This window comes from Nerophis lumbriciformis, linkage group LG10 (genome assembly GCF_033978685.3).
Source record: "Nerophis lumbriciformis linkage group LG10, RoL_Nlum_v2.1, whole genome shotgun sequence".
Classification (NCBI taxonomy): Eukaryota; Metazoa; Chordata; class Actinopteri; order Syngnathiformes; family Syngnathidae; genus Nerophis; species Nerophis lumbriciformis.
Window position 1 is genome coordinate 36,523,999 of NC_084557.2, and position 15,356 is coordinate 36,539,354.

General features: G+C 37.5%; 1 protein-coding gene across 2 annotated transcripts in view; it reads right to left on the reverse strand.

Moving 5' to 3' along the window:
* gas2a (growth arrest-specific 2a) overlaps positions 1 to 15,356 on the reverse strand; it is a 66,824-nt gene that overhangs the window by 13,194 nt on the left and 38,274 nt on the right. For both annotated transcript variants that reach the window (XM_061969681.2, XM_061969680.2), the window contains exons 5-7: positions 5,016 to 5,079; positions 2,559 to 2,757; positions 2,370 to 2,477 (exon numbers count right to left, since the gene is read on the reverse strand). In XM_061969681.2, the coding sequence (XP_061825665.1) occupies positions 2,370 to 2,477; positions 2,559 to 2,757; positions 5,016 to 5,079 (371 nt within the window). The remainder of the gene's footprint in view (positions 1 to 2,369; positions 2,478 to 2,558; positions 2,758 to 5,015; positions 5,080 to 15,356) is intronic.

Below are 15,356 nucleotides of genomic sequence, written 5' to 3' on the forward strand. Positions count from 1 at the left end.
CTCGCCCCGTCCTTGTTTGTGAATGACTGAGCATTTCATGGAATCTACTTTTATACCCAATCATGGCACCCACCTGTTCCCAATGTGCCTGTTCCCCTGTGGGATTTTCCAAATAAGTGTTTGATGAGCATTCCTCAACTTTATCAGTATTTATTGCCACCTTTCCCAACTTCTTTGTCACGTGTTGCTGGCATCAAATTCTAAAGTTAATAATTATTCGCCAAAAAAAATGTTTTTATCAGTTTGAACATCAAATATGTTGTCTTTGTAGCATATTCAACTGAATATGGGTTGAAAATGATTTGCAAATCATTGTACTCCGTTTTAATTTATATATAACACAATTTCCCAAGTCATATGGAAACGGGGTTTTTATTTTGAAGGCCTGACTTTACCAGTATATTACAGTGTGTTTCCCTAATGTTTACAAGCAGACCGGCAACTGCTGCTCCAAGATACGAGAGAATTATTTTCATTTCCTGTGTTTTTTAAATGGCAGATAAATATGGGGAAGCTATTAAAAAACAAGGGCAAAATATGTCAGCTTGCCATTGAAAAGGGAAGGGTTGACAGGTATGCAAGTGAGGGAGATGATACTGTAAATGTTTTCGTGTTTGGCTCTAGGGACACATACTACTGTTAAAACGTAATCAAAAAGGGAATTTTGCATAATACGGGACCTTTAAACCTGCTTAAAGATGAGTTTCTATTGTTATAATGTGGCACACTGAAATATATTTACTTGCATCCAGTCTTTTGTGTTGCATCTGCTCGCATATTAGTCTTTAAACATATTACAAAACCCAAAATCAGAGAAGTTGGCACTTTGTGTAAATCGTAAATAAAAACAGAATACATTAATTTGCAAATCCTTTTCAACTTATATTCAAGTCAATAGACTGCAAAGACAAGATATTTAATGTTTGAAGTGGAAAACGTTATTTTTTGCAAATATTAGCTCATTAGGAATTTGATGCCTGCAAAATGTGGTGAAAAAGCTGGCACAAGTGGCAAAAAAGACGGAGAAAGTTGAGGAACGCTCATCAAACACTTATTTGGAACATCCCACAGGTGTACAGGCTCATTGGGAACAGGTGGGTGCCATGGTTGGATATAAAAGCAGCTTCCATGAAATGCTCAGTCATTCACAAACAAGGATGGGGCGAGGGTCACCACGTTTTGAACAAATGCGTGAGCAAATTGTCAAACAGTTTAAGAATAACATTTCTCAACAAGCTATTGCAAGGTCCGTAATATCAAAAGGTTCAGAGAATCTGGAGAAATCACTGCGCGTAAGCGATCATATTATGGACCTTCGATCCCTTAAGCGGTACTGCATCAAAAAGCAACATCAGTGTGTAAAGGATATCACCACATGGGCTCAGGAATACTTCAGAAAATCACTGTCAGTAACTACAGTTTGTCGCTACATCTGTCATTGAAAGTTAAAACTACTATGCAAAGCAAAAGCCATTTGTCAACAACACCCAGAAATGCTGCCGGCTTCGCTGGGCCCGAGCTCATCTAAGATGGACTGATGCAAAGTGGAAAAGAGTTCTGTGGTCTGACGAGTCCACATTTCAAATTGTTTTTGGAAACTGTGGATGTCGTGTCCTCCAGAACAAAGAGTAAAAGAACCATCCGGACTGTTATAGGTGCAAAGTTGAAAAGCCAGCATCTGTGATGGTATGGGGTTACCCATGCCTAAGGCATGGGTAACTTACATATCTGTGAAGGCACCATTAATGCTGAAAGGTACATTCAGGTTTTGGAGCAACATATATTGCCATCCAAGCAACGTTATCATGGGCGCCCCTGCTTATTTCAGCAAGACAATGCCAAGCCACATGTTACAACAGTGTGGCTTCACAGTAAAAGAGTACGGGTACTAGACTGGCCTGCCTGTAGTCCAGACCTGTCTCCCATTGAAAATGTGTGGCGCAATATGAAACGACTGTTGAACAACTTAAGCTGTACATCAAGCAAGAATGGGAAAGAATTCCACCTGAAAAGCTTCAAAAATCGGTCTCCTCAGTTCCCAAACGTTTACTGAGTGTTGTTAAAAGGAAAGGCCATGTAACACAGTGGTAAAAATGCCCCTGTGCCAACTTTTTTGCAACGTGTGGCTGCCAATAAATTCAAAGTTAATGATTATTTGCAAAAAATAATTACGTTTCTCAGTTCGAACATTAAATATCTTGTGTTTGCAGTCTATTCATTTGAATATAAGTTGAAAAGGATTTGCAAATCATTGTATCCTGTTTTTATTTACGAATTACACAACGTGCCAACTTCACTGGTTTATACCAATTTGTAACGCTTATAAGACGCTGTTTAAGCTTCAACCAATGTGCTCAACATATACTCACGCGTATAAAAAGCATTTTCTCTCCAACACGATATCGACCCTGTGAGTGTCTCTCAACGTGGAATTGACTTGGACACCTGCAGGGTGGGTCGTCAGCGATGTTTCTTACCTGTAAGGCAAACACACGCACACACATACACTGTTATACATGTTTGCCCTCAGAGGTCAACGATCAGAAATGCTGACTTACAGCATCATCAAGCAGGTTCCCTGTGCTCTTCTTGCTCGACGTGACTTTAGCAGGTGTTGGGGACGGGGAAGGAGACCACGAGGGAGATGGAGGAAGGGGTTGAACGAGGGATGCGGGCGACGGAGGAGGTAGAGGTGCTTTTTCTTCCTGTTCAATCTCCTTTTCCAGTTTTATAAGGCCAGGAGGCTCCACGTTGTACCTGTAGGGGCAAATAGTCCTTACTGTAGTCAAAAGTTTACATACACTTGTAAAGAACATAATGTCATGGCTGTCTTGAGTTTCCAATTATTTCTACAACTCTTATTTTTTTGTGATAGAGTGATTGGAGTACATACTTGTTGGTCACAAAAAACATTCATGAATTTGGTTCTTTTATGAATTTATTATGGTTCTACTGAAAATGTGACCAAATCTGCTGGGTCAAAAGTATACATACAGCAATGTTAATATTTGGTTACCGTATTTTTCGGACTATAAGTCACTCCGGAGTATAAGTCGCACGGGCCGAAAAATGCATAATAAAGAATAAATGCGTTAAAATGTAATATCGGAAATTATCGGTATCTTTTTTTTTTGTTTTTTTTGTTGTTTTTTATTAAATCAACTTAAAAAACACAAGATACACTTACAATTAGTGCACCAACCCAAAAAACCTTCCTCCCCCATTTACACTTATTCACACTCATTCACACAAAAGGGTTGTTTCTTTCTGTTATTAATATTCTGGTTCCTACATTATATATCAATATATATCAATACAGTCTGCAAGGGATACAGTCCGTAAGCACACATGATTGTGCGTGCTGCTGGTCTACTAATAGTACTAACCTTTAACAGTTAATTTGACTAATTTTCATTAATTACTAGTTTCAATGTAACTGTTTTTATATTGTTTTACTTTCGTTTTTATTCAAGAAAATGTTTTTAATTTATTTATCTTATTTTATTGTATTAATTTTTTTTTAAAGTACCTTATCTTCACCATACCTGTTTGTCCAAATTAGGCATAATAATGTGTTAATTCCACGACGGTTGATATCGGTATCGGTTGATATCGGTATCGGTAATTAAAGAGTTGGACAATATCGGAATATCGTATATCGCCAAAAAGCCATTATCGGACATCCCTAATAAATAAGGAAAAAAACATATAAGTTGCACTGGAGTATAAGTCGCATTTTTGGGGGAAATGTATTTGATAAAACCCAACACCAAGATTAGACATTTGAAAGGCAATTTAAAATAAATAAAGAATAGTGAACAACAGGCTGAATAAGTGTACTTTATATGACGTATAAATAACCAACTGAGAACGTACCTGGTATGTTAACGTAACATATTATGGTAAGAGTCATTCAAATAACTATAACATATAGAACATGCTATACATTTACCAAACAATCTGTCACTCCTAATCGCTAAATCCCATGAAATCTTATACGTCTAGTCTCTTGCGTGAATGAGCTAAATATTATTATTTTATGGTAATGTGTTAATAATTTCACACATAAGTCGCTCCTGAGTATAAGTCGCACCCCCGGCCAAACTAAGAAAAAAACTGCGACTTATAGTCCGAAAAATACGGTACATGTCCCTTGGCAAGTTTCACTGCAATAAGGCTCTTTTGGTAGCCATCCACAAGCTTCTGGTTGAATTTTTGACCACTCCTCTTGACAAAATTGGTGCAGTTCAGCTAAATGTGTTGGTTTTCTGACATGAACTTGTTTCTTCAGCATTGTCCACATGTTCTCACTGGGGTTTAAGTCAGGACATTGGGAAGGCTATTCTAAAACCTTAATTTTAGAATGGCCTCCCAAAGTCTTGACTTAAACAAAGTCAGGACTTTGGGAAGGCTATTCTAAAACCTTAAATTTAGAATGGCCTTCCTAAAGTCTTGACTTAAACATGTGAACAATGCTGAAGAAACAAGTCCATGTCAGAAAACCAACAAATTTAGCTGAACTGCACCAATTTTGTCAAGAGGAGTGGTCAAAAATGCAACCAGAAGCTTGTGGATGGCTACCAAAAGCGCCTTATTGCAGTGAAACTTGCCAAGGGACATGTAACCAAATATTAACATTGCCGTATGTATACTTTTGACCCAGCAGATTTGGTCACATTTTCAGTAGATCTATAATAAATTCATAAAAGAACCAAACTTCATGAATGTTTTTTGTGACCAACAAGTATGTGCTCCAATCACTCAATCACAAAAAAATAAGAGTTGTAGAAATGATTGGAAACTCAAGACAGTCATGACATTATGTTCTTTACAAGTGTATGTAAGCTTTTGACCACGACTGTAAAAAGTACTGTATTCACAACATGCAAAAATACATTTACCAAATACATTTTGAGCCGTATTAAAAATGTGACCTTTATAACTACCGTAGTTTAATATGTGTACTTTTACTGTGAATGTGTATAAGTGTACCAATTGTGCATATTCACAATTACCTGGATGCTATCCGTCCCAACTGTAACAGGCAGAGACAAACTTCTCGTGGTTGCTTGTGAAGAACTTCAGAAGAACAAAAAAAAAACTGTTAAAAAGCCATGAGATAAAAAAAATAAAAATTTACAGCATGTTAACATGCTCACAAGACTAATGGTAACATATGATGCTATATATGTGCTAACATGCTAACAGTTGATCACTTGCACACAATCGAACACGTGGATGACAATGGTAAGACACTAAAAGTGTGTTGTTTTTAAGTTGTTTATGGGGCAGAACCAGCAGGAGTGGAATACAAATAGAAGTGGTAGTAGTACCCACAGCCCATTTGTTTAAAGAGGACCTATGTCGAATTGTCTTTTCTGGCTTGTAAATGTTGTTTCAATGTTGCATATTAGTGTTACACAATGTCAAAGCCTTAAACTATAAGGTTCCTGCATTAGGGCATTGGCTCGCACGCAGTTTTGGATGCCTCTAGTTTGCCTCTCTTTTTGAATCTGGCTACATGGTGATGTAACAGCGAGGTGGACGTAGTTATTTGGACATGGCGAGGAGCTTCAGGCTCTGAGGAGTCACTCAAAAAAAGGTACATTATTGTCATCTAATCTTGGCATGTGCTTAATCAGTGTTTTTCAACCACTGTGAACAGAAACAGCGGGAGGCAGTGTGCAGGTAAAAAGGTGTCTTATGCTTAAACCAAAAATAAACAAAAGGTGATTGCCCCTAAGAAAAGGCATTAAAGCTTAGGGAAGGCTACGCAGAACGAAACTAAAACTGAACTGGCTACAAAGTAAACAAAAACAGAATACTGGACGACAGCAAAGACTTACTGTGGAGCAAAGACGGCGTCCACAATGTACATCCGAACATGACATGACGATCAACAATGTCCCCACAAAGAAGGATAAAAACAACTGAAATATTCTTGATTGCTAAAGCAAAGTAGATGCGGGAAATATTGCTCAAAGGAAGGAATGAAACTGCTACAGGAAAATACCAAAAAAGCGAAAAAGCCACCAAAATAGGAGCGCAAGACAAGAACTAAAACACTACACACAGGAAAACACCAAAACACTCCAAATAAGTCATGGTGTGATGTGACAGGTGGTGATAGTACACCTACTTTGAGACAAGAGCTATAGTGATGCATGCCTGGTTATGGTTTGAAGTCATATCCAACAATTGCGACAACGACTTCTTACTGTCAACTGAGTTTATGATTTCTGCTGGTGGTGTGCCTCCAGATTTTTTCAACGCAAAAAATGTGCCTCGGCTCAAAAAAGGTTGAAAAACACTGTGCTTAATAACACGGACGTGCGACACGCAGTGACATAAATGCTGGAATAGGCACTTCTTTTGATGCAGAGTCTCAATCGACTGGTGACTGTGCAGGTGTAGCTAATGTTGTGGGTGAATCTATATAACGTTTATGAAGTTTATTTTTGACCGTTTCTGGAAAAATAATAGCGGTGACGACTTCAATATATACATTTAAACAGCGTACATTTTCAAAATAAAAATTATGATATGGAGCGTGGTTTCGTTAATAATCTGGGAACGCCTCTACAAACGAACACCTTGCAGGCAGACTCAAAATATGAGTTATAGATATGACTGTGGAGCGAAATTTATACAGAATGTACCTCAAAGCATACCAAATACATATTACCCGGACCTGTGTTTTTCAACCTTTTTTGAGCGAAGGCACATTTTTTGCGTTGAAAAAATCCGGAGGCACACCACCAGCAGAAATCATTAAAAAACGAAACTCAGTAGACAGTAAAAGTCGTTGTCGCAATTGTTGGATATGACTTGGATGGATGGGATGGATGGATTTTAAAGCATAACCAACCATGCATCACTATAGCTCTTGTCTCAAAGTAGGTGTGCTGTCACCACCTGTCACATCACGCCCTGACTTATTTGGAGTTTTTTGCTGTTTTCCTGTGCGTAGTGTTTTAGTTCTTGTCTTGCGCTCCTATTTTGATGGCTTTTTCTTTTGTTTTGGTATTTTCCTGTAGCAGTTTCATTTGAGCAATATTTCCCGCATCTACTTTGTTTTAGCAATCAAGAATATTTCCGTTGTTTTTATCTTTCTTTGTGGGCACATTGTTGAGTGTCATGTCATGTTCGGATGTACATTGTAGACGCTGTCTTTGCTCCACAGTAAGTCTTTGCTGTCGTCCAGCATTCTGTTTTTGTTTACTTTGTAGCCAGTTCAGTTTTAGTCTCGTTCTGCATAGCCACCACTAAGCTTCAATTCCTTTTCTTAGGGACACTCACCTTTTGTTTGTTTTTGGTTTAAGCATTAGACCCCTTTTTACCTGCACACTGCCTCCCGCTGTTTCCCACATCTACAAAGCAATTAGCTACTGGCTGCCACCTACTGATATGGAAGAGTATTACTCTGGACAACACCGACACTCAACAACAACACATAATTGGCAGACTATAATTACTGGTTTGCAAAAAATATTTTTAACCCAAATAGGTGAAATTAGATCATCTCCCACGGCACACCAGACTGTATCTCACGGCACCGCGGCAGAGTGGTTGAAAAACACTGACCTGGACCACAAGGAAGTGTTTTAAAAGTAGATTTAAATCATCATAAGCCCCCTTTAAAGGGGAACTGAACTTTTTTGGAACGTGGCCCATCATTCACAATCCTTATGCAAGACAAGAACACGTTTTTCTTTTTTTATGCATTTTAAATATTAAATAAATGCAATCAAAGTCTGCTTACAACGGAGCCTAGAGGAATTACTCTATTCTGCATATAAAGTCCTTAAAAAACATCTAAACACTTCCATTGAGGTTTTATATACATGCTGTAAGTATATATGTAATTTAGTAACAGGCACATTAATAATAACATGTAATATTTACATATTTTTGTCATTTAAGTGTATGCGGCACATTTTAAAAATTCATCACGACGTTTGCTTTTTTTTTTTTAACATTACTGATTAAAACTTACTGCAGACTTCATGAGAGCCTACAAATATAATAAAACATCACTTACTGTACAATGTTTGCTGTCATTAGGATGCCGACTAATAGAATCTTGTTATATTTCCGTTTTAGATATAAAATGACTTAAAATCCTCACGAAGAAAAGGGGCGTGAAACAAAGCGTTTTTCCGTGTTGTTCTCGCCATTTCCGGATCTAATTTGGCTGTCAAAGTGTACCAAAATGTTGGATTACATCCTTGTCCTTCTATTGTCCAGGCGAGAGGCATGATTTATGATGTACAATAACTTTTTACGCGCAGAGGAAGCAGATTACCACTCAATGATGTAAACATAGGCACCAATGTTCCCTCTAATTTTTCATGTGTGTGAGCAAACGCAAAAACTCCCTGAGCATTCAGTGGAGCCCATGTGAGCAACATCAAACGTGCACACTGTGGCTACACCAGCAGCACACCTGTCCCAAACCTGACTAAATAACAAGTTAAATCTCCATCCATCCATCCATTTACTACCGCTTGTCCCTTTCGGGGTCGCGGGGGGTGCTGGAGCCTATCTCAGCTGCATTTGGGCGGAAGGCGGGGTACACCCTGGACAAGTCCCCACTTCATCACAGGGCCAACACAGATAGACAGACAACATTCTCTTATTATTATAATCAAATGACAGCAGTCATTTCCATGAGGTTATTTTCTAATATAAGTGTTCAGGCCCACTTACAATGACAATAACAACAAATATTGTTTTTCATGAACTGTGTACTTGTATTGTTTGTCTGGGTGGAGGTTCTGCTTTGGAAATAACTTGTACCCCTTTCAGACATTGCATTTAGTTCCCATTAAAACATTCACATGTTGCACAATGAGATGTAAGCAGGGGATCATGTGTACATTCCTGCAACTTCCTGTTTGTAAAAAATATTTTTTTTTTAGTATTTATTTAATATACTAACAGCATTTCATGATTAATATTTATAAATTAAGATTCCTAATAAATGACACTAGAATAAGCACACATTTGAACGGTAAATCATAGTGTAACGACCTGGAATTACACTTTATGTGTGGTGTTGGAGTTGTCCGACTTTTTGTGTGGCTGTAAACGCATCGCTGGCTAAGTGCCATATGTGCATGTGTTGGTGCAAGTGAGAAAGAGGGAGTGGCTGCTGTTGATATAACAAAGTTGCTTTTGGTCTGGTTTGTACTGCAGAAAATGACCAGTTTTGCTAGATATAATTTTTTTTACTAATGTTTTGGTGATGTGTTTATGGCCGACAATAAAGAGTTTTGATCAGTAAGGTGATCGATGGAATTCATGTCCTCAAAGCGTCTCGATAGACGTTACAATATTTGAACAATGATGACGAAAACGGTTTTCTCTGTCGTGTCCGTGTCGTGTCGAAAATTTTTATGCGCTTATTGTTTTATTTGATATTGTGCGTGGCATAGATTTGCCGTGCGCAGAGGACGCTTGAGCAGTGCGCAATTGCACTGGCGCGCACCTTAGAGGAAACATTGATAGGCACACACGCTCGGGAATACGGTGCGGCTATAAATAGTTTGTCTGTGTTAGCGCTTGTAATAACAATACTACTAATACTTGGTTAATATAACACTTATTGTTAATATTTTTTTTAATAATTTTGATAATAACACCACAAGGGGTCTGCTAATATCCAACATCAGTGATCATCTGCCAGTGTTTATGACAGAAACTACAAGAAGAGGAACATGGATGACAAAAAGACATTTTGAAGAATATGTACAGAACAAATATGACAGCTTTTAAGAATGATCTGAGAGATCAAAGTTGGGACACTGTATACAGTGAAAATTATGATGCATATGTTTTGTTTTGTTTTTTATACTCTCACAGTACTTTATGACAAACACTGTCCATTGAAACAACTTAGTAAGAAGCAAAAGAAAAACAATCAACCATGGATGACAAAAGGACGGAAAAATGCTTGCATAAAGAATAATACATTATATAGAACATTTATAACACAAACATCTACAGAGGCAGAAAACAAGTACAAAATGTATAAGAACAAGCTAACTAGCATACTACGAACACGTAGGAAAGAATATAACAGTCAATTATTAAACCAGAACAAAAACAACATGAATACAAACCCTATATTTGATTAAAAAATATTGTAAATCAACGACTTCAGTTCAGTTCCCGTTTGCTTCGAACATGCATACAATACAATGCATCACATATTTCCAGTTGTTTCATTACAGCACGTCCAAAAAGGAGTAGGAAGAAGCAGATCTTATTTAATCCTACCCCACCATAGCATACCATTAGCCTTGTTTTCTGTTTGTAACAGAACAGTGAATAAATAAATAATAAATAATATACCATAGTAAGTAATCAAATATTAAATACAAAATAATCATTATCTCAAAAAAAAAAAAAAGGTTCAAGATGTTCATCATAATTGGTCTTCTTTGTACTTTGTGAACACTTGTAGTTTGAACAGTCTATTAAACTGAATCATATTGGTGCTTTGTTTGATTTATTTGGTTAATCCATTCCATAATTTAATTCCACATACTGATATACTAAAGGTCTTAAGTGTTGTACGTGCAAACACATGTTTCAAATCAGATTTTCCTCTAAGGTTATATTTCTCCTCTTTTGTTGAGAAGAATTGTTGTACATTCTTGGGTAGCAGCCGGTTTCTTCTCAACAAAAGAGGAGAAATATAACCTCAGAGGAAAATCCAATTTAAAACATTTGTAATTGTATTGTATGCATGTTCAAAATAAACTGAACTGAACTGAATATTCAAGTCACGAAATGTAAATAGAATATTGTTGGCGGTTTTTGGATGGGTTTTATAGGCGGACTTTTATTTACGTTTATTTACGAGTTAAAATGCATTAAAAAAAATACATCTTTCATAATGATTGTGAACGATAGACAAAATTCCAAAAAGTGCAGATCCCCTTTAAGTCTTCCTTTCTGACCTTTGCGTTGTGTGTGTATGGACAAACAGTTGTACGAAGCGACAAACAAGCATGAATACAATTGATTTCAGCATTTGGAAGATACACTTCGGCTCACTTACCAAGCAAGAGCAGGAAGTACAGTAACCTTAAAAGGTCAAAAAGCAAAGCCCTTATTATACAAATGCCAACAATGTGATGAATCAATTAAAACGGATGGATGTGTCGTGTTTATTTCTTGTAACTATGTAATAAGTCCACAAAGATAGATTTAACATGCCCTAATCCAGGGTTGTCAAACATGCGGCCCACGAGATGAGTTTGCTAAGTGTAAAATTAAGCTGCACTTTTAAATGAAAGAAACTGCTGTTCTAAATGTGTCCATTGAATGTTGCAATGGCAATTCTGTTAGGCAAGCAAATAGTTTATATCGGGCGAGCAAGTATACCAAACAAGAAGTACACGGTAAAGCGGGGCTGTGACTCCTCCCCCTCAGCCCAACGTAAAACAAACAGGAGTAAAATAAACAATTGGTAATTCCATTTAAACTGCTGGATGAGACACTGCACTTTGATATAGTTCTGTGAAAAAAATTTTCTTCTGTGCAAATTTAAAGAAAGTCAACAATGGAAATAACAAATGAGGTAGTTGATACTTAGAAGGTTTTTTTAAAAAAATGTTATGCTTCATTTTGTTTTTTGTTCAATCATAGATGGGCTGTGATTTAAAGTTTAATTGGTTTGTAGAAACACTGAGATTAAGTCTAATTTCATTGTGTTCTTCATGGTGTTTTTGAAACTGTTGTTTTTCCCCAGAATTTTGTACTACCTTGAAGTGTTTTGTCCAGAGGATTATTTGTGATATGTACATTTTCAGAATGTCCTTGTTCTATTTTGGGCCGAAATAAAACAAAGAAAACAGTCTGACGTTGTTGTAGTTGTATTTTTAAGTTATTATGAATGAATGAATAAATGAATTAAATGAGTTTTTTTCGGTCATACAATCAACCATTCCGTGTGATCAATTCAACAGCACAGACCATACGCATCATATGGGGCGGTATAGCTCGGTTGGTAGAGTGGCCGTGCCAGCAACTTGAGGGTTACAGGTTGGATCCCCGCTTCTGCCATCCTAGTCACTGCCGTTGTGTCCTTGGGCAAGACGCTTTACCCACCTGCTCCCAGTGCCACCCACACTGGTTTAAATGTAACTTAGATATTGGGTTTCACTATGTAAAAGCGCTTTGAGTCACTAGAGAAAAGCGCTATATAAATATAATTCACTTCACTTCATCAACAATCATTCACATTTACACACAAAAAGTGAAGAAAAAGAATGACCGAAAAAGGAATAGGCTGAAGCCAAGGCTTATATTTGCCTGTCCTATACATTCACTGAAAATTAGATTGCTTGGAACATCAACGTTAAAAAAATCAATGGGATGAAAGTAATTGTTGCTATATTTTATAATTTTCTATTATTTCACCTTTGAATGTTCTCTTAAACCTTAAAGAACGACATGTCTTCAACTCATCACTGAGCTTGTTCCACCATTTAACTCCACCCAAATAAATTTGTATTTTATATTAATTCTTACTTTACCTTTTTCAAAAATCAATACACACCGTAAATGATAGTTTTCTCCTCTTAATTTTAATAAGCTGGAAGTCTGTTTCCATTGTCTTTAGAAACACAATATCTGAAAATTTTAACACATTAGAATTTATAAATAATGGATTGGTGTGTTCATAGTAGCACGCTTTGTGTATTATTCTAATTAACCTTTTTTGAAGTTTAATTATTGGGTCTATGTTTGTTTTACAAACATTTCCTCAAACATCAACACAATGTTAAATATGGGAAAATAAAAGAATAATATAACATATGCAGACATTTCTTATTCAGCATGTGTCTTACTTTATAAAGAATAGCAATGGATTTGGATATGTTCCCCTTTTTATAAGCAATATGCGGTTTCCAACATCATTTATGATCAATTATTATTCCCAAGAGTTTAGTTTCATATACTCTATCAATTGCCACTTGATTTAATTTGAATTTTGCTTCACAATTATGCTAGGATTTTACTCGTCCGGCCCACGTGGGAATAGATTTGCCTCCATGCGGCCCCTGAGCTAAAATGAGTTTGACACCCCTGCCCTAATCACTGGCAACCTATACGTAACCGTGGCATGTGACACACCTCACCGTGATTATACACACTACATCCGTTGCACGGCACTGACAGGGAAAAGGGGAAAAGCTTGGAGGAGAAGGAAAGAAAGAAACAGTTGTCAGCTGCTAAAGTGTTTTTGAAGGTGTTCATTGAGGAATGGCTTACTCAGTGTGAAAACATGGCCTTCAAAAATTATTTGCATAGCTTGAATCGCTTGGCGGTGGTCCACCACCATTTTTATGGGGGGAAAACAAATTCCATAACTATTCTTCATATTTCTGTTACTTCAAGACTCACATGGGGTGCATCTGACTGCAGTAAAAAGCATTTCATGGCTAACATCGACATACAGTAAGACAACACAAGCATGGAGAACAGTGCCTACTCTTGGCTGACAGAAACATTTGCAGCGTTGGCCTACTTTCCTCACACTCTCCTGCCCGGGATTTTGTTTTAATGTGCCACTGCTGAGAGAGCCAAGCATTCACACTCACGTTAGTATGCAGCCTGACTAAATATTTGTATCATTACTACTACCCCTGCCCAGTGTGGAAGCAAGGTACCGAACAACTTCACTACCGATTTTAATAAGGGTAATCAAGAACCCAAGAAATTTTGGCAAAGATTTAATTTCCCCCGAAAATCCCCTACTTGGTTGCGACGGAACGAGGACTGTTTGGCCTTGGCAGAGGTCTACATCGTTAGTACAGTAGTTTTACATTTAAGCGTGTTATCGCCAACATTTCTCAGTCAATGAGAAATCCGACAGACATCTGCATCTTATCTGGAATGTTCCATAGCGGGGGTCCGCAACCTGTGGCTCTAGAGTGGCTCCCTGGGCCTCTTTCAGAGATGTGTGAAAATGGAAAAAATATATTTTTTGTTTTAATATATTTTCTGTAGGAGAACAAACATGACACAAATCTTATTCATTGTTAGAAATCCCACTGTTTATACTAAATATGCTTCACTGATGAGAGTATTTGGCGAGTAGGGAGGATGTTTGATAAGAAATTATCGAGTTTGAGCCTATTATCGAATCCTCTTATCGAACCGATTCCTGATCGATTCTCTTATCGAGTCCAGATAGGTTGTTGTATATGGAAAAAAAAACACAATATTTGGTTTAACAAAAGCTCACTTTTATTATAAAAGAAAAAAAAAATCTAATAAATAAATAATTATTGACTGTTACCCCCCTAAAAAAAAAATTAAAAAAAAATAAATATTGACTGTTGTTACCCAAAGTATATTAAGTGGGATTTTTCAGAAAAACAAATATATACAGTAACACAAAAACAACCTGTCTCTGTGATCACTATAGGTGTATAAATAATAATATAGTGTTAAAGTAGAAGCATTTAAGTCCCATCTTAAAACTCATTTGTATACTCTAGCCTTTAAATAGCCCCCCTGTTAGACCAGTTGATCTGCCGTTTCTTTTCTTTTCTCCTCTGCTCCCCTTTTCCTTGAGGGGGGGGGGGGGGCACAGGTCCGGTGGCCATGGATGAAGTGCTGGCTGTCCAGAGTCGGGACCCAGGGTGGACCGCTCGCCTGTGCATCGGCTGGGAACATCTCTACGCTGCTGACCCGTCTCCGCTCGGGATGGTGTCCTGCTGGCCCCACTATGGACTGGACTCTTACTATTATGTTGGATCCACTATGGACTGGACTCTCACAATATTATGTCAGACCCACTCGACATCCATTGCTTTCGGTCTCCCCTAGAGGGGGGGGGGTTACCCACATATGCGGTCCTCTCCAAGGTTTCTCATAGTCATTCACATCGACGTCCCACTGGGGTGAGTTTTTCCTTGCCCGTATGTGGGCTTTGTACCGAGGATGTCGTTGTGGCTTGTGCAGCCCTTTGAGACACTTGTGATTTAGGGCTATATAAATAAAGATTGATTGATTGATAAAGATTGAAATAAAATCAGTCCCTTGGGCACAAAACTGAAAATAATACAGCTCTCCAAAAAGTGTACTTCTGCTGCTATTTGACATAACTGTTTGTTATGATGCTTTGACATTTTTGCACTTTATTTCTCTATTGAAAGAAAATTCTATGAAGAGAAAAGTTGTTTGCAAATGTGGTTACAATGCTAAAAAATAAAGTTAAAGCTAAAAAAAGAAATACACTTTATTGAGTTAACATTATTTCTTTATAGGGGGAAAGATGTGATGTTATGAGCTAGGGAATATAACAACTACACTACCCAGCATGCAACGGGAGT